The sequence below is a fragment of the Pogona vitticeps genome, chromosome 2 (genome assembly GCF_051106095.1).
Source record: "Pogona vitticeps strain Pit_001003342236 chromosome 2, PviZW2.1, whole genome shotgun sequence".
Taxonomy (NCBI): domain Eukaryota; kingdom Metazoa; phylum Chordata; class Lepidosauria; order Squamata; family Agamidae; genus Pogona; species Pogona vitticeps.
The window spans coordinates 17,190,001-17,216,468 of NC_135784.1; the positions used below are offsets into that span (position 1 = coordinate 17,190,001).

General features: G+C 44.2%; 3 protein-coding genes and 1 long non-coding RNA gene across 4 annotated transcripts in view; 3 read left to right on the forward strand and 1 right to left on the reverse strand.

Moving 5' to 3' along the window:
• Positions 1–17,712, forward strand: part of LOC110071413 (uncharacterized) — a 34,017-nt gene extending 16,305 nt beyond the window's left edge. The window contains 1 exon segment of the mRNA XM_078388083.1: positions 14,927–17,712. Coding sequence (XP_078244209.1) covers positions 14,927–16,864 — 1,938 coding nt within the window. The 3' untranslated portion in view covers positions 16,865–17,712.
• The window catches only part of LOC144587482 (uncharacterized), a 117,572-nt gene that overhangs the window by 20,288 nt on the left and 70,816 nt on the right, over positions 1–26,468 (reverse strand). The gene's annotated exons all lie outside the window — the stretch shown is intronic.
• Positions 1–26,468, forward strand: part of LOC144587467 (uncharacterized) — a 48,269-nt gene that overhangs the window by 14,530 nt on the left and 7,271 nt on the right. The gene's annotated exons all lie outside the window — the stretch shown is intronic.
• LOC140703962 (uncharacterized) lies at positions 652–10,182 on the forward strand. Its single transcript, XM_078386108.1, is given in 5 exon segments — positions 652–2,380; positions 2,446–2,731; positions 3,701–3,822; positions 3,985–4,038; positions 5,797–10,182. Coding segments are annotated over 5 exon segments (3,018 nt in total). The 3' UTR covers positions 6,624–10,182.

The window sequence follows — 26,468 nt, forward strand, 5'->3', positions numbered from 1 at the left end:
GGGGTGAGGGGGTGGCTCGGGGAGAGCCGGGAGGCAGGGCAAGGCCCGGGTGTTCTGGCGGCCCTCCTCCCGAGCCCTCATTCACCCGCCGCTAAAGGACGCCCGGTGTGTCCTGGGCTGGCTGGCTGATGGTGCTTTGCCGTGATCGGTTTCCTGCTTGGGGAACTGATCATGGAAAAGCAATGCTTTTTTAACAGCTGGTCGGCGGTTTCAAAATGGCCGACCGCTGTTTTCTGGACGGATTCCTCGCTTAAGAGGCACCGAAAATGGCTGCCGCCATGGAGGATCTTTGCTGAATGGTGAGGTTTTGCCCCATGGGAAGGCATTAAACAGGGTTTAAGGCGTTCCTATGGGTATTTTTTTGTTCGTTTAGCGATGTTTCCGGATAGCAACGTTAATCCTGGAACAGATTAACATCGCTATGCGGGGCACAACTGTAGTAGAAATGAAAATTGAAAAACGTATTCATCCATATTCGCAGACTGGTTCATACAGGTACAGGGATCTGAGAGCACCTCATTTTATTTAATCATTTGGCTCATGTTTGTATGTATTTCTGTGAGAAGCATATGCTATTTTTTCCCTTCCATCCAGTGTCCAGTGACCTTTGGAGAAGTGGCTGTGTGTTTCACCCAGGAGGAGTGGGCGCTGATGGATCCTGACCAAAGGGCCCTCCACAGGAAAGTCATGGAAGACAACTGGAGGATCGTGGACTCTCCTTCCATGCCTGATATTATCTGCACTGACCATGAACTAAATCGCATTTCTGAGCCACAGCAAGACCACAAGTCATCCGACCGCTTGGGAAATGTTAAGAGCGAGCCGGGATATTCTGGTAAGTGGTTGAACTCCATCTCCCATCAGTCAAAGCCAGCCTGGCTAACAAACCGGAAGTCGCAACTGCGGAGAATCCACACTGGAGAGAAACCATACAAATGCAAAGAATTTGGGAAATGCTTTGCCCAAAATTCAGACCTTCTCAGACACCAGAGAGTCCACACAGGTGAGAAACCGTACAAATGCCGAGAGTGTGGGAAATGTTTTGCTCAGAATTCAGAACTTTTTAAACACCACAGAGTCCACACTGGAGAGAAGCCATACAAATACCAGAAGTATGGAAAATCTTTTAATCATAATTCAAACCTCCTGACACACCACATAGTCCACACTGGAGAGAAACCATACAAATGTCAGGAATGTGGAAAATCTTTTAAACACAGTACACACCTTCTGAGACACCAGAGGGTACACAATTTTGCCCGCAATTCAGACCTTCTAAGACACCAGATAGCCCACACTGGAGAGAAACCATACAAATGCCAGAAGTGTGGGAAATCTTTTAATCGCAATTCAACCCTCGTGAGACACCAGAGAGTCCACACAGGAGAGAAGCCATACAAATGCAAAGAATGTGGGAAATGCTTTGCCCATAGTTCCCACCTTTTCGGACACCAAAGAGTCCACACTGGAGAGAAACCATACAAATGCCAGAAGTGTGGGAAATCTTTTAATCGCAATTCAACCCTCGTGAGACACCAGAGAGTCCACACAGGAGAGAAGCCATACAAATGCCAACAGTGTGGGAAATGCTTTGCCCATAGTTCCCACCTTTTCGGACACCAAAGAGTTCACACTGGAGAGAAACCATACAAATGCCAGAAATGTGGGAAATCTTTTAATTGCAATTCAAGCCTTGTGACACACCAGAGAGTCCACACAGGAGAGAAGTCGTACAAATGCAAAGAATGTGGGAAATGCTTTGCCCATAGTTCCCACCTTTTCCGACACCAAAGAGTCCACACTGGAGAGAAACCATACAAATGCCAGAAGTGTGGGAAATCTTTTAATCGCAATTCAACCCTTGTGAGACACCAGAGAGTCCACACTGGAGAGAAGCCATACAAATGCCAAGAGTGTGGGAAATCTTTTAATCGCAATTCAACCCTCGTGAGACACCAGAGAGTCCACACTGGAGAGAAGCCATACAAATGCCAACAGTGTGGGAAATGCTTTGCCCAGAGTTCACATTTTCTCGGACACCAAAGAGTCCACACTGGAGAGAAACCATACAAATGCCAGAAATGTGGGAAATCTTTTAATCGCAATTCAAGCCTTGTGACACACCAGAGAGTCCACACAGGAGAGAAGCCGTACAAATGCAAAGAATGTGGGAAATGCTTTGCCCAGAGTTCCCACCTTCTCAGACACCAAAAAGTCCACACTGGAGAGAAACCATACAAATGCCAGAAATGTGGGAAATCTTTTAATCGCAATTCAAACCTCCTGACACACCAGAGAGTCCACACTGGAGAGAAACCGTAGAAATGCGAAGAGTGTGGAAAATGTTTTGCAAAAAATGCAAACCTTCTGACTCATCAGAGTGTCCACACGGAAAAAAAAAACATACAAATGCCAGGAACGTGGACAATCTGACTCACTGGAGAGTCCATACAGGAGGCAAACCATACAAATGCCGGGAGTGCAGGAAATGTTTTGCCCACAATTCAGACCTTCTAAGACACCAAAGAGTTCACACTGGAGAGAAACTATACAAATGCCAGGAATGTGGAAAATCTTTTAATCGCAATTCAAGCCTCGTGAGACACCAGAGAGTCCACACTGGAGAGAAACCATGCAAGTGTCATGAGTGTGGAAAATGTTTTACTCAGAGTTCACCCCTTCTCAGGCACCAGCGAGTCCACATTAGCGAGAAATCATATAAATGCCAGGAGTACAGGATACATTTTTCTCAGAATTTACACCTTCTGGCACAAAAGAAATAGGTTAAATAAATGGAAGGCAGGGATTTTTAAAAAAAATTTCTGAGTTGAATATCATGAGGAATGAGAGAAGCCACACAGGAAAGAAACCAAACAAATGCCAGGGATGTGGGAAATGTTTGAGTTCCAATTTTCATCACGGAGTGTAGACAAGGGAAGCCTACACAGGAGAATTAATGCAGTTGTTGGTGAAAACATTGAGGAGTTTTATTTAATCTCTACCCCAATTCATGGGACATGGTGGCAATACGGGTTAAACCGCAGAAGCCTCTGGGCTGCAAGGTCAGAAGACCAGCCATTGTAAGATCAAATCCACACAGCTCCTGTCGCTTGTCCCAACTCCTGTTAAAGTAGCAGTTCGAAAGCATGCAAATGCAAGTAGATAAACAGGTACCACCATGATGGGAAGGTAATGGTGTTCTGTGTCTAGTCGCGCTGACCACGTGACCACGGAAACTGTCTACGGACAAACGCTGGCTCTGTGGCTTGAAAACGGGGATGAGCACCACGCCCTAGAGTCGGACACGACTGGACTAAATGTCAAGGGGAACCTTTACCTTTACCCCAATTCATGAAAAAATTAACTCCATTCCACTTTCCTTTTAGTGGCTAAGACTAACTTTTACAACATGGAGACCCTTCCAACTGTAAAATTTAAAGCCCGCCAGTTGTTGTTTTGTTAATGGAGTTTGAGAGAAAACGAGATGCTTGTTATTTTTTTCCAGGGTCACTTCATGGCATAATAAATTTCACCATTTTCTTATTTTCCGCTTTCTGTACAGTGTACATCATGGTAGAGGATGGTGGAGAGCTGGTCATAATAAAGTGTGCCTACTGACTTATCCTGGTTAGTCTGAATGAAAAATCTATTTCTGCTTTTGTTGTTTTGGCGTGATATAATGAGGTGAAAAGCCATACAGATGCAAAGAACATGGAAAATGCTTTGCCCAGAGTTCACACCTTCTGAGACACCGGAGAGTCCACACTGGAGAGAAACCATACAAGTGTCATGAGTGTGGGAAATGTTTTCCTTTTACTCGGAGTACACAACGTCACGTGTACCACAATGTCCACATTAGAGAGAAATCATAGAAATACGAGGAGTACAGGAAACATTTTGCTCAGAATTTACACCTTCTGGGACACAGGATACAGGTCATATAAATGCAAGATGGAGAGTTTTTTGTTATTATTTCTGAGTCAGATAATATGTGGCATGAGAGAATCCACACAGGAATGAAACCAAACAAATGCCAGGGTTGTGGAAAATGTTTCACTTCCAGTTTACATCACAGAGGGAAGCCTACACACGAGAATTATTGCCGTTGTTGGTGAAGTCATTGATGAGTTTTGACTACTTAGTTTTATTTCATCTCTATCCCAATTCATGAGAAAATTCATTCCAGTCCACTTTCCTTTTAATGGCTAAGACTAACTTTTATAGCATGGAGACCCTTCCTGCTGTAAAGTTTAAAGCCCACCAATTGTTTTGTCAATGGAGTTTTAGAGAAAACAAGATGCTGGTGACTTTTTTCCACTGTCACTTCATGACATAATGAAATTTCCCTATTTTCTTATTTTCCTCTTTCTGTACATTGTAAATCATTAGAGGATGGTGAATAGCTGGTCATAATAAAGTGTGCCTCCTGACTTATCCTGGTTATTTTTAATGGAAAAGCAATTTCTGCTTTTGTTGTTTTGGCCTGATATAATCAGCAAGCATGGTTTAATTCATGGAAGTTGAATGGGCACCCCTTGAAAGGGAAATCCTTTTGCAGAATCCTTTTTCTAAAGAAATCCAGTCGTCAGCTGGCCCTCCCTCTTTCAGAGTTGTACTCACACAACAGTTCTTCGCCCTCTGCCTCCCGGGATGGTCCTCCTTGCCTTGAACTCTAGGGTCTCCCAACTGCCAATCTAATGTGAGAGGCTGTGGAGAAAGCCTTTAAGGCGGTATTGTGAGCATTTTGGAAAAGGGAAGGATCTCGGAACTGAAATCACAGAGTATAAAAGGAGCCCTGTTCAAGTGGCGCAACCTGTGGCGAGTCTTTGGGCCTGAGTCTGTTTCCAACCCGAAAAAGGCCAGGGGTGGTCATACAGAAGGCATAGCGCAGGTTTTGATATCCTTCTGAAGATTTGTTTATTATCGTAACTGTCTCGTTCATAAATTTAGCATTTCCTATTTCTTTAATGGCTGCATTTTTGTGGATGTGGGTTGGTATATAATTGCACCTCATGTTGTTGGCTTATTTTCACCTCCTGTTGTGGAGAATGGGGCACCACACTGCATGAGGAACACACTGCAGTTAGTTCAATCTGGTTTTATTTTTTAAGAATTAGGTTTCGTATCCAACCAAAAAACAGGAATGAGTTTTCAAGTCAAAGGTCCAACTCTTTAACCTACCTCTTTGTGGGGGGAAAGGAACATAACAATTTAAAGACTAAAGATTTCATTCCAGGGTAAGCTTTTCCATTTCCTCAAACACTGCAGTAGAAATACTCAACTGGTATAGTGATACGTGTCCCCACATTCAGATGAGGATGCAGACAAATGCAAAATGGCCGTGTTTCATTAACACGGGAACACGGTATTAAGTTGTAAGTTGCTTCACTCAGCAAGTGAAAAAGCTCTAGAAGGTTTCCGGGGGAAAAAATGCCTTCCTCTGCATATCCGAAGATCAAAAGGTGTGAAGGAGGAAAATGACAGTATTTCTCCTTTTTTGCATACTTTGTTCCCCTTTGTGGCCCTTTCTGGTTTATGCAGAGACCTTTTCCCCCTTCCAGAGGATGTTTTGTTTCACTTTTCTATGCTTCTTGTTTCTCCAACGGATCAGGAAAGTTCTGACAGGGAACAACCCTATAAATGCAATATTAGTGGGAAATATTTTGCAGAAAGGATGGCTCTTACACATCATGAGACAATCCACACTGCAAACATGTATTTCAAAAATGAAGCATCTGGAAAAGGCAAGGACAGAGAACCGCAATTTCACAAGCCACCAGAAAAGCACCAGAGAAGGGAAAAAATACAAATGTCAGGAATGTGAGAAATGTTTTGCTAGGAAGTTCTTCCTTCAGCTGCACCAGCGAAACCACACAGGAGAGAGACCCTCCAAATGCCCGGAATGTGGAAAATGTTTTACTTACACTCCAACTCTTCTTGCACAACGGAGAGTCCACACTGGAGAGAAACCATACAAATGCCAAGAGTGTGGAAAATGTTTTGCTAACAATGCAAACCTTTTGACTCACCAGAGACTCCACGCTGGAGAAAAACCATACAAATGCCAGAAATGTGGAAAATATTTTACTTACAATTCAACTCTTCTTGCGCACCAGAGTGTCCACACGGAAGAAAAACCATACAAATGTCAGGAATGTGGAAAATCTTTTAAACGCAGTTCACACCTTTTGACACACCAGAGAGTCCACACAGAGAAACCTTATAAATGCCAGGTGTGTAGGAAATCTTTTAATCACAATTTAAACCTCCTGACACACCAGAGAGTCCACACACGACAGAAACCGTACCAATGCGACTTCCGGCTTGACGTCGCGATGAGACAGCAGCAGGAGGACAGAGCTCTGTCCCCTGGGCTGAATCCTGACCTTGTTCGGGACACCGTAGGGTGTCGGAACCGCCCTGGAGGGGTGGTGAACTGGGGGGGGAAGCCTGTTGATCACGGGGGGGGCGGCGGCCACCCCATTCGATCCAGGAAACCCCCTAATCAACAAACAGGCAGAAAGAAGCAGCCTCGGCGAGCTTCCACGTCGCTGGCAGCCGGCCAAAGAAGCAAGAATCGGCCTTTTGACATCGTTGTTTACCATCCGGTGAGACTTTTATAACTAATTGCTTATACCCCTGAAAATTCCTACATATGGAAAAAAGAAATGCTGTTCCTCAGAAACTAAAAAGCGGCAAAAAATCTGGTGAGAGGGATAGCTGATGGAAAGGAAATAACTTTAAAATATACTTTGAGAACATTACAGTTCGGTGTGAAGCTTGAGAAACTTTCCTATATTCGATAACCTGAATTTATTTTGACTACTTGGAATCTCTTGGCGTGGAGCCCAGAAGCCTGTGACCTTGATTATTTGGCTGTTATTCCCTTTTGACTTCCTCTGAGCTTGGCTGGGAAATTAACCCTAAAGTGGACTTTTAAGGCCATCAGCTGCGGATACAATATTGCAATGGCGCAACAAGAAGTATTCTGGAATGGAGTAAGACTGGCACTTGAAAAAATATTGCACACCATGAAATCTCACTTTGAAGAAGCAAAAATAGCTAATCAACATCACATGGATTGTGGTCTGCAGGCAGCAGGGAGCGGCAAGGAAGATGGAAATATTTCAGATGAGGCATCCCAATGAAAACAGCAGCTCGAGAAAATTGCTCCAAGAGAGGCACCGGTCTTGGATCAGGGAGGAGTGCTGGGGGGGATAAGGAAAAGAAGATAGCAAAATTAATCACAAGATACCTGGAGGACTCACTGAGGATGGACTGGGTGCATAGAGAGTTGGTGGGCATAGATCAGACCTATAAAATGGTTTCAGAGGACATGGGGAATGACAGAAAGCTTGAAACACAGTAATATTAAATGAGAAAGAAATTAGAGAGGGAATTACCTAGAAAGATGAAAAAAGGGGAAACAAGGAAGGGCCTCTTAATATTGAAAACAGGTTTATATTTACTATTTGGATTTGTGAAAGGGTATATTCTGTATATTAAAAAGGAGAATTAAATTGAAATAAGGGAGACCTAATTAGAGTAAAGATCTAATATGGTGATTTTTTATTTTAGGTAAACTAAATTAGATATAAAGCTGCGTTATGGATCTGGAACCACCTTTAATAAAAATGTTACTAGAAGACTGTTAATAGAAGAATGATTAGAAGAATTTTATATAATATGAGAGTAATATTATGATAGTGGTCATATTGTGTACTAAAATCTGTATGTGAATGGTTTGAATGCTTGAAAGATGTTTGGAATTGGGGGGGACAAACAGGAAGATATTGAGATGTAAAAAACAATAATTGTAAGCAAATATGCAACATGATGTCTGACAAGCACAAAACAATGTAGATAGACTGGAAAACTAATAAAATGTTTAAAAAAAAAAAGAAACCGTACAAATGCCAGGAATGTGGAAAATGTTTCACATACATTTCAGCCCTACTTCTACATCAAAGTGTCCACACAGAAGAGAAACTTTACGAATGCCAGGAGTGTGGAAAATCTTTTAATTGCAATTCAAACCTCCTGAGACACCAGAGAGTCCACATAGAAGACAAAGCATATAAATGCCAGGACTGTGGGAAATATTTTACTCAAGTCAAGCTTTCTTGCACACCTGAGAATCCACACAGAACCCAAAATATTCAAATGTAAAGAGTGTGGGAAATGTTTTGCTCAACCTTCAAGTCCTCTAACACCCCAGAGAGTCTACACAGACGAAAAACCACACAAATGCGAAGATTGTGAGAAAGGTTTAGTTGAGATTTCACACATTAGGACACACCAAAAAGCCCACTCTGACGAGAAACCATACAAATGCCGGAAGTGTGGGAAATCTTTTAATCAGAATTCAAATCTCGCGACACACCAGAGTCCACACTAGAGAGAAGCCATACAAATGAAAAGAATGTGGGAAATACTTTGCCCAGATTTCACACCTTCTCGGACACCAGAGAATCCACACTGGAGAGAAACCATACAAATGACAAGAGGGTGGGAAATGTTTTGTCAACAATGGAAACCTTTTGACTCACCAGAGAGTCCACACTGGAGAGAAACCATACAAGTGTCAGGAGTGTGGGAAATGCTTTACTTGGAGTACACAACTTCCCTTGCACCACAGTGTCCACATTAGACAGAAATCATAGAAATGCTAGGAATACAGGAAACATTTTGCTCAGAATTGACAACTTCAGGGACACAAGAGACAGGTCATATAAATGCAAGATCAAGAGTTTTTTGTTATTATTTCTGAGTCAGATATTACGTGGAATGAGAGAATCCACACAGGAATGAAAATCTGTGTTACCAAGCCTCAAGTCTTGAGTCCCTATTAAAAACAAGCTTTTTCTCCCCAAAAAAGGGAGGGGTGGGTTCCGAGTCGAGCCTGAAATATTGGGCAAAAACAAGTTGTCACCAGTGTGACTTAACTCCGACTTCGTTTCTTTTATCATTTATTGAAGTCGCTCGACTGGAGTTTCCATCCCTGCCTTTTACTACTAGCCTCAATCAGCTCTTGCTAAATATTGTCCCTTTTTGGGACTCCATATAACTGAATGTCTTCCGCTTTTCCCGGCATCGGAAGAAATACAGAACTTCATCTACTTCATCTGTAAGGAAAAGTAAATAAGATTAAAACTTTATGGTAAGGACTGTATTGCCTAGAATATTAAATGAATTTTAACATATTTCAAAACACAGAAATCTTTTTTGTTTATAATTCTGTTTTTTATATATTTCTGTTTATTTATTATATTAAATAAATAAATAAATAAATATTTCACGCACATATTGTCTTGGAAACAGTGATTGAAGGGGTAAAGGTGAGAATTGGTGTAAATCTAGAGAAGCAAAACTGAATGAATGCTTTTGGGAAGGATGTTCCCTTGGTCGTGTTCCGGGAGAGGCAGAAAGGGGGCGTGCCTGTTGTTCTTGTTCTCTAAGGGTTAAAGTCAGTGAGTTCGTCTTCCTAGAGGGGAAGCAGAGAGACTCCTCCAGAGGAAGTGTCCTCTCCCAAAAGAAACCCCCACTTCCTGTTCGTTGTTTTTCAATCTCCGGAGAGAAACGGGGGCTTGAGCTCCTTCCCGAGGCGGCTGGGCGGCGTTTCCCTTCCCGGGCGAGCTGAGCTCCCTGCCTGGCCCTTTTCGGGGGGGTGAAGCCGAGCCCCCTCCGGAGAGGTTGGCAGAGGAGCCCCCTTGGGGTGGGGGGACCCCAAACTCTCTCTCTCTCTCTGCCCCCCAACCCAGCCCGGCCGAGGGAGGGAAGGGAGGCGCCTCCTCGAGAGGAGGATCCCCGCCAAGCCCCCCCCCCCAAGAGAGGGTGAGGGGTTGAGCCGCTTCCCTTCCTCCGGCTGTCCATAGGACAGAGGCCGGTTTCTGCAGGCTTTTTTTTTTTGTAAGTCTTGAAATTTCCAGAAATTTTATATAATGTCTAAATCAGGGAAAGGGGGAGACAGCTATGACCCCCCAACAGGAAAAGAAAGGCTGGAGAACTTAGTTGTTTTTTTCCTAGAGGGAGGGCCAGCCCTGCAAAATATGGAAAAGGGAGGGAAAAAGACCAAAAAAGCAGGACCCTCCTGGGAGACCCCTCAGAAATGGCTTCCTGCCCTCGGCGTCCTCTCTGTTCCCTTTCTGTCGGGCAGCTGGGATGGGGAACTGATTAAAGAACTGAACCTCTTGCAAAATCCGAAAGAGCTGTTGCAAGAAAGATTTGAAAACATTTGAAAAAGAACGGGGCGTGTAGTAGCCATTATGAATTATCAATTGTCCATTAAGAATCATTAATGGATTGACCAATAAAAGTCAAAAAAGCTTTTACTTAAGGGGAAACCGTCACAAAAACAAATCTTATTTTTTTTTTTTATTTAAAAAATGGCTTGCGGTGAAAGGAATCACGGAGAAGGCCAAAGCAAAAGTGCTGCTTATATTCCACCCCAGAGTGCTTGGAATACTCTCAGGGTGATTTACAAGAGATCCTGATGTGAGTAGAAAGAGAGACTATTCAAGTGGGGGGGGGTAGTTGCTCAATCTTCTGATTCTCGGTGAAGTAGAAAGAAGTGCGGTGTAACTCTCAGTGGAAGGAAGACGCTCAAAGTCCTAACTTCCATTTTATCCTTGGCTTTTTCATGCATTTTCTTCAGGGACGAGAGGTGGTCTTCATGGATGTGATATACCATGGTAGAATAATTACTAATAATATTCTTTAATGAATTATTCACAGAGAAAAGTACTGGTTTTGCAGAGTGAGAGTGGGGCCTGAGAAGATGGACGAGCAAGGTTCAGTTGGCTTCCCTGCCATCAAGAGGCGAAGCAGTGAGGAAATCCAGGGAAGAAAGTTGCACAGTTTGCTGTATGAAGATGCCGGCTCAGATATACATTGCCAGGCCTTCAGGCGGTTTTCTTACGAGGAAGCAGAAGGGCCCCGAGAAGCTTGCAGCCAACTCCACCGTCTCAGCTGTCGGTGGCTGAAGCCAGAAAGTCACACAAAAGCTCAGATCCTGGACCTGGTGATCCTGGAACAGTTCCTGGCCATCCTTCCCCCGGAGATGTCTAGCTGGGTGAGGGAATGTGGAGCCGAGACCAGTTCCCAGGCGGTGGCCCTGGCCGAAGGCTTCCTCCTGAGCCAGGCAGAGGAGAAGAGGCAGGAAGAGCAGAAGGTGAGACAGCATTTTCTCTGAGCCCCCACGTACTCTTATAAAGCCTGCATCCATGGCCAAGTTAGTTGCCATTCTATTCAAATTAGACGTACCAAGTAAACTGAGGAGAGAATAAAAACAGGTAGACAGGGGAAGAGGTCAAACAGATCCTGCCAAGCTTTGATCGCTTCTTTCCCCCTCCTTTTTTAAGCCTCAGGCTTAGGAAGTGGCGGGGAAAGCCGGGAGCAAACTTTCTAATATGGAGTCAGAAAAGCGGGGGTCGTTTTATACATCGGGGGTTCTTATAAACAGAAAAATATGGTAAATTCTGTTTCTGTTGATGGCAAAACTCATTAGGATCATTCACCTTGATTTGTTTCCAAAGGAGACATGTGTTATTGTGACTGCTGCTGCTCCAATGCAGGAGAGAGTCTTCTTGGTAGGAAAGGGGCTCCTGAGTCTCTGGTTCCTTGGGGTCTATTCTTGATTTAATGAATGGAAGAAAAGAGGGCACAAAAATTGGTTGGGTGCCTGATACACTCCATCCCAGCCGTCTGCCAGGAAACAGAGTTGGCTTCACTAACTGCCTGCCGAGTTCTCTCTTTGTCTGAGCCCGAGTTCCCTTCCTTTGGCAAGAACCCTCCATTGTCTGTGGCTGGGCTTTCGTCTTCAGCACTGACTCCAGCCAGTTCCTTCCCTTTAGGGAGACCCTGTCCTGGTGGGCACTCACAGGCTCCTTTCTCCCTGGAAGTCCTTACTGCCTCCACCACAGGCATTCCTTATCGGGCTTCCTCCTGCAGCTCCTCCGTTTGGATCGACATAGGGCCTGGATACCTGGCTGGCCTCTGTGGTCTCCATGGGGGTCATTGATCCTTACAGACCAAAGATCTATGGGCCCCTCTCACATCCTCATTCTTTTGTCACCTCCTCCTGGCGACGTACCCTGGAACTGGGGTAGTAGATGGTTAGCAAATTGCCTTTTTTACCACGGAACAAAATATGGGGGCGTGCTCTTCTGACACAACCTCCAACTCCTGAGGATGATGAGTCATCTCTTTCCTTCATTCCTTCTTCATTAATCCAGGCTCCCACAATGTGGAGCCCCCCCCCACACACACACGCAGGGACATGCACACATGTGACAGGTTTGGGCTAAACCTAGAAAGAATTGTTAAATCAAGTTTTGTAACATGAGAATAAGTATTGTCAGTATCAGTATTGTAAAGTGAAGGAAAGCTTGAATATATATACAGCTGAGCCCACACACACAAACACACACACACACACACACACGCACACGCAGGGACATGCACACACGCAGGGACATGCACACATGTGACAGGTTTGGGCTAAACCTAGATAGAATTGTTAAATCAAGTTTTGTAACATGAGAATAAGTATTGTAAAGTGAAGGAAAGCTTGAATATATATACAGCTGAGATGATTGTTACAGCTGTGAGTGCAATCATAGGATTGGACAATACTGGGATAAAACTAGTAGCACAAGCACACACAATCTGTGGGTTGTTGTGGGTTGTTGTTGATACTGTTGGTGTGTTCGTGGAGAAGAGTTGTCATGTTCCTGTGCCTGAGAATCCTGGAGGAAGCCGTGTCTACGTGCTTGGTATCTGGCAACTTGGATGGAACATATGGTATACAACTACTGAACTTATTTACTGGACATTGACTCTGATATATGCACTAAACTCTGTGGAAACTGTTGTGCATTACTGTGGAACTGCGAACAAAGACTTAGCAGTAAATATACCTGTATATTCTGTAAATAATACAATATCTGCTATCAACCCTACTCTGGTGCTTGGCGTCTTCATCATCGCAGGGAAGATTCTTTTGGTTCTCGCCCCCTGGTGTATACCTGTACTACTGCTACTCTGTCAACATCCTTGGGTCTCCATCAGGTCCACGGGGAGGGCGGATGGCCCAGGTGTCCCTGTCACACTCCCAACCCACAAAGGGAAATGTAAGGTGGGGATGGTTGCAGTGGCCCTGTGCGGCCTCTGTTCCAAACCCATGAATGCAGATTTTTGCCTCTTTCTTTCATTCTTTTTCTTAGACTTCTCTTTCTCTTTGAGGTCAAAGATCTGTCTCTGGACGTTCAGCCGGATTTCCCTGCAGAAGAAGAGGCTCCCCTGGAGAAGAGAGCAAGGGATGGAGGGGCCGCCTTGCTGGGTAAGGTCTGGAGCTGGCACGCCAGCTGTTTTTCAACTTGATCTCCTTTTCAGAAAGGATCAAGAGATCCATGGTTGCATTTATGTTTCCTCGAGTTTTGAGAGTGGGAGGAAAGCGTTACCACCACACTTTTCTCCATATACAAAATGTGTTTCAAAGGTCAGCAGTTGAAGAATTGGTAGGTAAAAACAGCCTCTTGATACATGGCTAGAATGGGGAATAAGAAGAGATGTGTTTCACTTAAATGACATTGGAACATTTAAAATACAGAATAAAGATAGGATAGATCTTGACTTCGTGGTGCAGTGATTAATCTGCAGTTCTGCAGTCAAAACTCTGCTGATGATCTGCGTTTGAGCTGACGGGCTTAAGTAGCCAACTCCAGACGAATTCAGCCTTCCATCCTTCCAAGGTTGGTAAACGGAATGTCCAACTCCCTGAGAGGTGGGCAATGTGAAGCCTGCAGAATTAAATTGCCAAGAGAGTGCTTTAAGCAGCATAATTTGCTGACATTTAGAGTTTCTCCTTCTCATACCTGTGAGTGTGTTCAAGATCTTGCACATCTTTTGTGGAATCCCTCTGCTTCTGCTAGAACATCCTGTCTTGGTGGGTCAGGCTTAGGAAGTATAACTTTAGGAGCCACCTTGTGACTTTCATGCCTCAGTGGAGACTAGAAACGGCATCTCCCGAGTTCCAGTCCAACACCTGACCCACTAAACCACACTGTCTTACAAGGGCCGTCCTGTGCCTTTGGTTGGGATGTCACTTTGATCTTAGGATTCTAATCCTGTTGTCCAAGACATCCTCCATGCAGCTGATTCTCCACCTCACTTCTATCTCTTGCAGGGGTTGAAGTGGCTCTGGAAGTGTGTACGGAGCCATCCCTTCTTCCTGATGATGGACTGAAAGCAGAAGAGGTGAGAGAAGATTTTGCGATCGCTTTTGCGATCGCATTGCGATGTTCCCTATGGACCGGCGGGGGCTTCGGAGACGGGGGTGAGGGGGTGGCTCGGTGTGAGCCGGGAGGCAGGGCAAGGCCCGGGTGTTCTGGCGGCCCTCCTCCCGAGCCCTCATTCACCCGCCGCTAAAGGACGCCCGGTATGTCCTGGGCTGGCTGGCTGACGGTGCTTTGCCGTGATCGGTTTCCTGCTTGGGGAACTGATCATGGAAAAGCAATGCTTTTTTAACAGCTGGTCGGCGGTTTCAAAATGGCTGACCGCTGTTTTCTGGACGGATTCCTCGCTTAAGAGGCACCGAAAATGGCTGCCCCCATGGAGGATCTTTGCTGAATGGTGAGGTTTTGCCCCATGGGAAGGCATTAAACAGGGTTTAAGGCGTTCCTATGGGTATTTTTTTGTTCGTTTAGCGATGTTTCCGGATAGCAACGTTAATCCTGGAACAGATTAACATCGCTATGCGGGGCACAACTGTAGTAGAAATGAAAATTGAAAAACGTATTCATCCATATTCGCAGACTGGTTCATACAGGTACAGGGATCTGAGAGCACCTCATTTTATTTAATCATTTGGCTCATGTTTGTATGTATTTCTGTGAGAAGCATATGCTATTTTTTCCCTTCCATCCAGTGTCCAGTGACCTTTGGAGAGGTGGCTGTGTGTTTCACCCAGGAGGAGTGGGCGCTGCTGGATCCTGACCAAAGGGCCCTCCACAGGAAAGTCATGGAAGACAACTGGAGGATCGTGGCCTCTCCTTCCATGCCTGATATTATCTGCACTGACCATGAACAAAATCGCATTTCTGAGCCACAGCAAGACCACAAGTCATCCGACCGCTTGGGAAATGTTAAGAGAGAGCCGGGGAATTCTGGTAAGTGGTTGAACTCCATCTCTCATCAGTCAAAGCCAGCCTGGCTAACAACCCGGAAGTCGCAACTGCGGAGAATCCACACTGGAGAGAAATCATACAAATGCAAAGAATTTGGGAAATGCTTTGCCCAAAATTCAGACCTTCTCAGACACCAGAGAGTCCACACAGGTGAGAAACCGTACAAATGCCGAGAGTGTGGAAAATGTTTTGCTCAGAATTCAGAACTTTTTAAACACCACAGAGTCCACACTGGAGAGAAGCCATACAAATACCAGAAGTATGGAAAATCGTTTAATCATAATTCAAACCTCCTGACACACCACATAGTCCACACTGGAGAGAAACCATACAAATGTCAGGAATGTGGAAAATCTTTTAAACACACTACACACCTTCTGAGACACCAGAGGGTACACAATTTTGCCCGCAATTCAGACCTTCTAAGACACCAGATAGCCCACACTGGAGAGAAACCATACAAATGCCAGAAGTGTGGGAAATCTTTTAATCGCAATTCAACCCTCGTGAGACACCAGAGAGTCCACACAGGAGAGAAGCCATACACATGCAAAGAATGTGGGAAATGCTTTGCCCATAGTTCCCACCTTTTCGGACACCAAAGAGTCCACACTGGAGAGAAACCATACAAATGCCAGAAGTGTGGGAAATCTTTTAATCGCAATTCAACCCTCGTGAGACACCAGAGAGTCCACACAGGAGAGAAGCCATACAAATGCCAACAGTGTGGGAAATACTTTGCCCATAGTTCCCACCTTTTCGGACACCAAAGAGTTCACACTGGAGAGAAACCATATAAATGCCAGAAATGTGGGAAATCTTTTAATTGCAATTCAAGCCTTGTGACACACCAGAGAGTCCACACAGGAGAGAAGTCGTACAAATGCAAAGAATGTGGGAAATGCTTTGCCCATAGTTCCCACCTTTTCCGACACCAAAGAGTCCACACTGGAGAGAAACCATACAAATGCCAGAAGTGTGGGAAATCTTTTAATCGCAATTCAACCCTTGTGAGACACCAAAGTGTCCACACTGGAGAGAAGCCATACAAATGCCAAGAGTGTGGGAAATCTTTTAATCGCCATTCAACCCTCGTGAGACACCAGAGAGTCCACACTGGAGAGAAGCCATACAAATGCCAACAGTGTGGGAAATGCTTTGCCCAGAGTTCATACTTTCTCGGTCACCAAAGAGTCCACACTGGAGAGAAACCATACAAATGCCAGAAATGTGGGAAATCTTTTAATCGCAATTCAAACCTCCTGACACACCAGAGAGTCCACACTGGAGAGAAACCGTAGAAATGCGAAGAGTGTGGAAAATGTTTTGCAAAAAATGCAAACCTTCTGACTCATCAGAGTGTCCACACGGAAAAAAAAAAACATACAAATGCCAGGAACGTGGACAATCTGACTCACTGGAGAGTCCATACAGGAGGCAAACCATACAAATGCCGGGAGTGCAGGAAATGTTTTGCCCACAATTCCGACCTTCTAAGACACCAAAGAGTCCACACTGGAGAGAAACTATACAAATGCCAGGAATGTGGAAAATCTTTTAATCGCAATTCAAGCCTCGTGAGACACCAGCGAGTCCACATTAGCGAGAAATCATATAAATGCCAGGAGTACAGGATGCATTTTTCTCAGAATTTACACCTTCTGGCACAAAAGAAATAGGTTAAATAAATGGAAGGCAGGGATTTTTTTAAAAAAATTCTGAGTTGAATATCATGAGGAATGAGAGAATCCACACAGGAAAGAAACCAAACAAATGCCAGGGATGTGGGAAATGTTTGAGTTCCAATTTTCATCACGGAGTGTAGACAAGGGAAGCCTACACAGGAGAATTAATGCAGTTGTTGGTGAAAACATTGAGGAGTTTTATTTAATCTCTACCCCAATTCATGGGACATGGTGGCAATACGGGTTAAACCGCAGAAGCCTCTGGGCTGCAAGGTCAGATGATCAGCCATTGTAAGATCAAATCCACACAACAGAGGGAGCTCCTGTCGCTTGTCCCAACTCCCGTTAAAGTAGCAGTTCGAAAGCATGCAAATGCAAGTAGATAAACAGGTACCACTATGATGGGAAGGTAATGGTGTTCTGTGTCTAGTCGCGCTGACCACGTGACCACGAAGCTGTCTACGGACAAACGCTGGCTCTATGGCTTGCAAACGGGGATGAGCACCATGCCCTAGAGTCGGATACGACTGAACTAAATGTCAAGGGTAACCTTTACCTTTACCCCAATTCATGAAAAAATTAACTCCATTCCACTTTCCTTTTAGTGGCTAAGACTAACTTTTACAACATGGAGACCCTTCCAACTGTAAAGTTTAAAGCCCACCAGTTGTTGTTTTGTTAATGGAGTTTGAGAGAAAACGAGATGCTTGTTATTTTTTTCCAGGGTCACTTCATGGCATTATGAAATTTCACCATTTTCTTATTTTCCGCTTTCTGTACAGTGTACATCATGGTAGAGGATGGTGGAGAGCTGGTCATAATAAAGTGTGCCTACTGACTTATCCTGGTTAGTCTGAATGAAAAATCTATTTCTGCTTTTGTTGTTTTGGCGTGATATAATGAGGTGAAAAGCCATACAGATGCAAAGAACATGGAAAATGCTTTGCCCAGAGTTCACACCTTCTGAGACACCGGAGAGTCCACACTGGAGAGAAACCATACAAGTGTCATGAGTGTGGGAAATGCTTTCCTCTTACTCGGAGTACACAACGTCACGTGTACCACAATGTCCACATTAGAGAGAAATCATAGAAATACGAGGAGTACAGGAAACATTTTGCTCAGAATTTACACCTTCTGGGACACAAGAGACAGGTCATATAAATGCAAGATGGAGAGTTTTTTGTTATTATTTCTGAGTCAGATAATATGTGGCATGAGAGAATCCACACAGGAATGAAACCAAACAAATGCCAGGGTTGTGGAAAATGTTTCACTTCCAGTTTACATCACAGAGGGAAGCCTACACATGAGAATTATTGCCGTTGTTGGTGAAGTCATTGACGAGTTTTGACTACTTAGTTTTATTTCATCTCTATCCCAATTCATGAGAAAATTCATTCCAGTCCACTTTCCTTTTAATGGCTAAGACTAACTTTTACAGCATGGAGACCCTTCCTGCTGTAAAGTTTAAAGCCCGCTAGTTGTTTTGTCAATGGAGTTTTAGAGAAAACAAGATGCTGGTGACTTTTTTCCACGGTCACTTCATGACATAATGAAATTTCCCTATTTTCTTATTTTCCTCTTTCTGAACATTGTAAATCATTAGAGGATGGTGAATAGCTGGTCGTAACAAAGTGTGCCTCCTGACTTATCCTGGTTATTTTTAATGGAAAAGCAATTTCTGCTTTTGTTGTTTTGGCCTGATATAATCAGCAAGCATGGTTTAATTCATGGAAGTAGACACCTAAAAGGAAGTTGAATGGGCACCCCTTGAAAGGGATATCCTTTTTTTGCAGAATCCTTTTTCTAAAGAAATCCAGTCGTCAGCTGGCCCTCCCTCTTTGAGAGTTGGACTCACGCAGCAATTCTTCACCTTCTGCCTCTTGCGATGGTCCTCCTTGCCTTGAACTCTAGGGTCTCCCAACTGCACAATCTAATGTGAGAGGCCGTGGAGAAAGCCTTTAAGGCGGTATTGTGAGCATTTCGGAACTGAAATCACAGAGTACAAAAGGAGCCCTGTTCATGTGGCGCAACCTGTGGCGAGTCTTTGGGCCCGAGTCTGTTTCCAACCCGAAAAAGGCCAGGGGTGGTCATACAGAAGGCATAGCGCAGGTTTTGATATCCTTCTGAAGATTTGTTTATTATCGTAACGGTCTCGTTCATAAATTTAGCATTTCCTATTTCTTTAATGGCTGCCTTTTGGTGGATGTGGGTTGGTATATAATTGCACCTCATGTTGTTGGCTTATTTTCACCTCCTGTTGTGGAGAATGGGGCACCACATTGCATGAGGAACACACTGCGGTTAGTTCAATCTGGTTTTATTTTTCAAGAATTAGGTTTCGTATCCAACCAAAAAACAGGAATCAGTTTTCAAGTCAAAGGTCCAACTCTTTAACCTACCTCTTTGTGGGGGGAAAGGAACATAGCAATTTAAAGACTAAAGATTTCATTCCAGGATAAGCTTTTCCATTTCCTCAAACACTGCAGTAGAAATACGCAACTGGTATAGTGATACGTGTCCCCACATTCAGATGAGGATGCAGACAAATGCAAAATGGCCGTGTTTCATTAACACGGGAACACGGCTATTAAGTTGTAAGTTGCTTCACTCAGTCAGTGAAAAACCACTAGAAGGCTTCTGGGGGAAAATGCCTTCCTCTGCATATCCGAAGATCAAAAGGTGTGAAGGAGGAAAATGACAGTATTTCTCCTTTTTTGCATACTTTGTTTCCCTTTCTGGCCCTTTCTGGTTTATGTAGAGACCTTTTTCCCCTTCCAGAGGATTTTTTCTTTCACTTTTCTATGCTTCTTGTTTTTCCAACGGATCAGGAAAGTTCTGACAGGGAACAACCCTATAAATGCAATATTAGTGGGAAATATTTTGCAGAAAGGATGGCTCTTACACATCATGAGACAATCCACACTGCAAACATGTATTTCAAAAATGAAGCATCTGGAAAAGGCAAGGACAGAGAACCGCAATTTCACAAGCCACCAGAAAAGCACCAGAGAAGGGAAAAAATACAAATGTCAGGAATGTGAGAAATGTTTTGCTAGGAAGTTCTTCCTTCAGCTGCACCAGCGAAACCACACAGGAGAGAGACCCTCCAAATGCCCGGAATGTGGAAAATGTTTTACTTACACTCCAACTCTTCTTGCACAACGGAGAGTCCATACTGGAGAGAAACCATACAAATGCCAAGAGTGTGGGAAATTTTTTGCTACCAATGCAAACCTTTTGACTCACCAGAGACTCCACGCTGGAGAAAAACCATACAAATGCCAGAAATGTGGAAAATATTTTACTTACAATTCAACTCTTCTTGCGCACCAGAGTGTCCACATGGAAGAAAAACCATACAAATGTCAGGAATGTGGAAAATCTTTTAAACGCAGTTCACACCTTTTGACACACCAGAGAGTCCACACAGAGAAACCTTATAAATGCCAGGTGTGTAGGAAATCTTTTAATCACAATTTAAACCTCCTGAGACACCAGAGAGTCCACACACGACAGAAACCGTACCAATGCGACTTCCGGCTTGACGTTGCAATGAGACAGCAGCAGGAGGACAGAGCTCTGTCCCCTGGGCTGAATCCTGACCTTGTTCGGGACACCGTAGGGTGTCGGAACCGCCCTGGAGGGGTGGTGAACTGGGGGGGAAGCCTGTTGATCACGGGGGGGCAGCGGCCACCCCATTCGATCCAGGAAACCCCCTAATGAACAAACAGGCAGAAAGAAGCAGCCTCGGCGAGTTTCCAAGTCGCTGGCAGCCGGCCAAAGAAGCAAGAATCGGCCTTTTGACATCGTTGTTTACCATCCGGTGAGACTTTTATAACTAATTGCTTATACCCCTGAAAATTCCTACATATGGAAAAAAGAAATGCTGTTCCTCAGAAACTAAAAAGCGGCAAAAAAATCTGGTGAGAGGGATAGCTGATGGAAAGGAAATAACTTTAAAATATACTTTGAGAACATTACAGTTCGGTGTGAAGCTTGAGAAACTTTCCTATATTCGATAACCTGAATTTATTTTGACTACTTGGAATCTCTTGGCGTGGAGCCCAGAAGCCTGTGACCTGGATTATTTGGCTGTTATTCCCTTTTCACTTCCTCTGAGCTTGGCTGGGAAATTAACCCTAAAGTGGACTTTTAAGGCCATCGGCTGCGGATACAATATTGCAATGGCACAACAAGAAGAATTCTGGAATGGAGTAAGACTGGCACTTGAAAAAAATATTGCACACCATGAAATCTCACTTTGAAGAAGCAAAAATAGCTAATCAACATCAGATGGATTGTGGTCTGCAGGCAGCAGGGAGCGGCAAGGAAGATGGAAATATATCAGATGAGGCATCCCAATGAAAACAGCAGCTCGAGAAAATTGCTCCAAGAGAGGGAGGATCAGGGAGGAGTGCTGGGGGGGATAAGGAAAAGAAGATAGCAAAATTAATCACAAGATACCTGGAGGACTCACTGAGGATGGACTGGCTGCATAGAGAGTTGGTGGGCATAGATCAGACCTATAAAATGGTTTCAGAGGACATGGGGAATGACAGAAAGCTTGAAACACAGTAATATTAAATGAGAAAGAAATTAGAGAGGGAATTACCTAGAAAGATGAAAAAATGGGAAACAAGGAAGGGCCTCTTAATATTGAAAACAGGTTTATATTTACTATTTGGATTTGTGAAAGGGTATATTCTGTATATTAAAAAGGAGAATTAAATTGAAATAAGGGAGACCTAATTAGAGTAAAGATCTAATATGGTGATTTTTTATTTTAGGTAAACTAAATTAGATATAAAGCTGCGTTATGGATCTGGAACCACCTTTAATAAAAATGTTACTAGAAGACTGTTAATAGAAGAATGATTAGAAGAATTTTATATAATATGAGAGTAATATGATAGTGGTCATATTGTGTATTAAAATCTGTATGTGAATGGTTTGAATGCTTGAAAGATGTTTGGAATTGGGGGGGGACAAACAGGAAGATATTGAGATGTAAAAAACAAATAATTGTAAGCAAATATGCAACATGATGTCTGACAAGCACAAAACAATGTAGATAGACTGGAAAATTAATAAAATGTTTTTTTAAAAAAAGAAACCGTACAAATGCCAGGAATGTGGAAAATGTTTCACATACACTTCAGACCTACTTCTACATCAAAGTGTCCACACAGAAGAGAAACTTTACGAATGCCAGGAGTGTGGAAAATCTTTTAATTGCAATTCAAACCTCCTGAGACACCAGAGAGTCCACATAGAAGACAAAGCATATAAATGCCAGGACTGTGGGAAATATTTTACTCAAGTCAAGCTTTCTTGCACACCTGAGAATCCACACAGAACCCAAAATATTCAAATGTAAAGAGTGTGGGAAATGTTTTGCTCAAACTTCAAGTCCTCTAACACCCCAGAGAGTCTACACAGACGAAAAACCACACAAATGTGAAGATTGTGAGAAAGGTTTAGTTGAGATTTCACACATTAGTACACACCAAAAAGCCCAATCTGACGAGAAACCATACAAATGCCGGAAGTGTGGGAAATCTTTTAATCGTAATTCAAATCTCGCGACACACCAGAGAGTCCACACTAGAGAGAAGCCATACAAATGAAAAGAATGTGGGAAATACTTTGCCCAGATTTCACACCTTCTCGGACACCAGAGAATCCACACTGGAGAGAAACCATACAAATGACAAGAGTGTGGGAAATGTTTTGTCAACAATGGAAACCTTTTGACTCACCAGAGAGTCCACACTGGAGAGAAACCATACAAGTGTCAGGAGTGTGGGAAATGCTTTACTTGGAGTACACAACTTCACTTGCACCACAGTGTCCACATTAGACAGAAATCATAGAAATGCTAGGAATACAGGAAACATTTTGCTCAGAATTTACAACTTCAGGGACACAAGACACAGGTCATATAAATGCAAAATCAAGAGTTTTTTGTTATTATTTCTGAGTCAGATATTACGTGGAATGAGAGAATCCACACAGGAATGAAAGTCTGTGTTACCAAGCCTCAAGTCCTGAGTCCCTATTAAAAACAAGCTTTTTCTCCCCGAAAAAGGGAGGGGTGGGTTCCGAGCCGAGCCCAAAATATTGGGGGAAAAACGAGCTGTCACCAGTGTGAGTTAACTCCGACTTATTGTTGTCATTTACTCAAGTCGCTCGACTGCAGTTCCCATCCCTGCCTATTATTACCAGCCTCAATCAGGTCTTGCTAAATAAAGATTGCCCCTTCCTCTTTTTTTGGACTCCATATAACTGAATGTCTTCCACTTTTCCCGGCATCGGAAGAAGTATAGAACTTCATCTACGTCATCTGTAAGGAAAAGTAAATAAGATTAAAACATTACCGTAAGGACTGCATTGCCTAGAATATTAAATGAATTTTAAAATATTTCAAAACACAGAAATCTTTTTTCGTTTATAATTCTGCTTATTATATATTTCTGCTTATTTATTTATTATAATTAATAAATAAATAAATAAATAAATAAATAAATAAATAAATAAATAAATAAATATTTCACGCACATATTGTCTTGGAAACAGTGATGAAAGAGGTAAAGGTGAGAATTGGTGGAAATCCAGAGGAGCAAAACTGAATGAATGCTGTTGGGAAGGACGTTCCCTTGGTCGTATTGCGGGAGAGGCAGAAAGGGGGCGTGCGTGTTGTCCCTGTTCTCTAAGGGTTAAAGGCAGTGAGTTCGTCTTCCTAGAGGGGAAGCGGCGAGTCCTCCAGAGGAGGTGTCCTCTCCCAAAAGAAACCCCCACTTCCTGTTCGTTGTTTTTCAGCCTCCGGAGAGAAACGGGGGCTTGAGCTCCTTCCAGGGCCGCCCTGACGGCGTTTCCCTTCCCGGGCGAGCTGAGCTCCCTGCCTGGCCCTGTGGGGGGTGAAGCCGAGCCCCCTCCGGAGAGGTTGGCAGAGGAGCCCCCTTGGGGTGGAGGGACCCCAAACTCCCTCTCTCTGCCCCCCCAACCCAGCCCGGCCGAGGGAGGGAGGCGCCTCCTCGAGAGGAGGATCCCCGCCAAGGCCCCCTCCAAGAGAGGGTGAGGGGTTGAGCCGTTTCCCTCCGGCTGTCCATAGGACAGAGGCCGGTTTCTGCAGGGTTTTTTTTTTTTTGTAAGTCTTGAAATTTCCAGAAATTTTATATAATCTCTAAATCAGGGAAAGGGGGAGACAGCTATGACCCCCCAACAAGAAAAGAAAGGCTGGAGAACTTAGTTGTTTTTTTCCTAGAGGGAGGGCCAGCCCTGCAAAATATGGAAAAGGGAGGAAGAAAGACCAAAAAAGCAGGACCCTCCTGGGAGACCCTTCAGGAATTGATTCCTGCCCTCTGCGTCCTCTGTTCCCTTTCTGTCGGGCAGCTGGGATGGGGAACTGATTAAAGAACTGAACCTCTTGCAAAATCCGAACGAGCTGTTGCAAAAAAGATTTGAAAACATTTGAAAAAGAACGAACTAGGCATTCATAGGGGCGTGTAGTAGCCATTATGAATTATCAATTGTCCATTAAGAATCATTAATGGATTGACCAATAAAAGTCAAAAAAGCTTTTACTTAAGGGAAAACCGTCACAAAAACAAATCTTATGTTGTTTTTTTTTATTTAAAAAATGGCTTGTGGTGAAAGGAATCACGGAGAAGGCCAAAGCAAAGGGTGCTGCTTATATTCCACCCCAGAGTGCTTGGAATACTCTCAGGGTGGTTTACAAGAGATCCTGATGTGAGTAGAAAGAGAGGCTATTCAAGTGGGAGGGGGCAGATGCTCAATCTTCTGATTCTCGGTGAAGTAGAAAGAAGTGGGGTGTAACTCTCAGCAGAAGGAAGATGCTCAAAGTCCTAACTTCCATTTTATCCTTGGCTTTTTCATGCATTTCCTTTAGGGACGAGAGGTGGTCTTCATGGATGTGATATACTATAGTAGAATAATTGCTAATAATATCCTTCAATGAATTATTCACAGAGAAATGTATTGGTTTTGCAGAGTAAGAGTGGGGCCTGAGAAGATGGATGAGCAAGGTTCAGTTGGCTTCCCTGCCGTCAAGAGGCAGAGCTGTGAGGAAATCTGGGGAAGGAAGATGAACACTTTGCTGTATGAAGACATTGTTGGCTCAGACATACAGTGCCAGCGCTTCAGACGTTTTTCCTACAAGGAAGCGGAAGGGCCCCGGGAAGCTTGCAGCCAACTCCACCGTCTCTGCTGTCGGTGGCTGAAGCCAGAAAGGCACACCAAGGCTGAGATCCTAGACCTGGTTATCCTGGAGCAGTTCCTGGCCATCCTTCCCCCGGAGATGTCCAGCTGGGTGAGGGAATGTGGAGCGGAGACCAGTTCCCAGGCGGTGGCCCTGGCCGAAGGCTTCCTCCTGAGTCAGGCCAAGGAGAAGAGGCAGGAAGAGCAGAAGGTGAGAGAGCATTTTCCCTGAGCCCCCACGTGCTCTTATAACACTTGCATCCACGGCCAAGTTAGTTGCTGTTCTATTGAAATTAGACCTACTGCATTTTTCGTTATAGAAGACGATACTGGAGGGTGGTCTTAACATGGAAGTGAACTGAGGAGAGAGAAAAACAGGTAGACAGGAGAAGGGGAAGGGATCAAACCCTGTTGATGGCAAAACTCATTAGGATCATTCACCTTGATTTGTTTCCAAAGGAGACATGTTTTATTGTGACTGCTGCTGCTCCAACGCATGAGAGAGCCTTCTTGGTAGGAAAGGGGCTCCTGAGTCTCTGGTTCCATGGGGTCTATTCTTGATTTTATGAATATAAGGGAAGAGGGTAAAAAATAGATTGGGTGCCGGATACACTCCATCCAAGCCGTCTGCCAGGAAACAGATTTGGCTTCACTAACTCCCTGCCCAGTTCAGTCTTTGTTTGATGCCTGAGTTCCCTTCCTTTGGCAAGAACCCTCCATCCTCTGTGGCTGGGCTTTCGTCTTCAGCACTGACTCCAGCCGGTTCCCTCCCTTTAGGGAGAGCTTGTCCTGGTGGGCACTCACAGGCTCCTTTCTCCCTGGAAGTCCTTACTGCCTCCACCACAGGCATTCCTTACGGGGCTTCCTTCTGCTGCTCCTCTGTTTGGATCGACATAGGGCCTGGTTACCTGGCTGGCCTCTGTGGTCTCCATGGGGGTCAGTGATCCTTACAGGCCAAAGATCTATGGGCCCCTCTCACGTCCTCATTCTTTTGTCTTCAGACGCATCCTCCAAATCCTGAGGATGATGAGTTCTCTCCTTCCTCCCTCCTCCTCCTTTAATCCGGGCTCCCACAAAGTGGTCTCAGCCTTCTCTCTCTCTCTCTCTCTCTCTCTCTCTCTCTCTCTCTCTCTCTCAGCCAAGGGTGGGCAATTGTTTCCCCTCCCCTTCCTTCTTCCTGGCACCTCCATCTCTCTTTCTGCACCTCCCAACCCACAAAACGAAATGTAAGATGGGGACAGCTGCAGTGGCCCTGTGCGGCCTCTGTTCCAAACCCATGAATGCAGATTTTTGCCTCTTTCTTTCATTGTTTTTCTTAGACTTCTGTTTCTCTTTGAGGTCAAAGATGTGTCTCTGGACGTTCAGCCGCATTTCC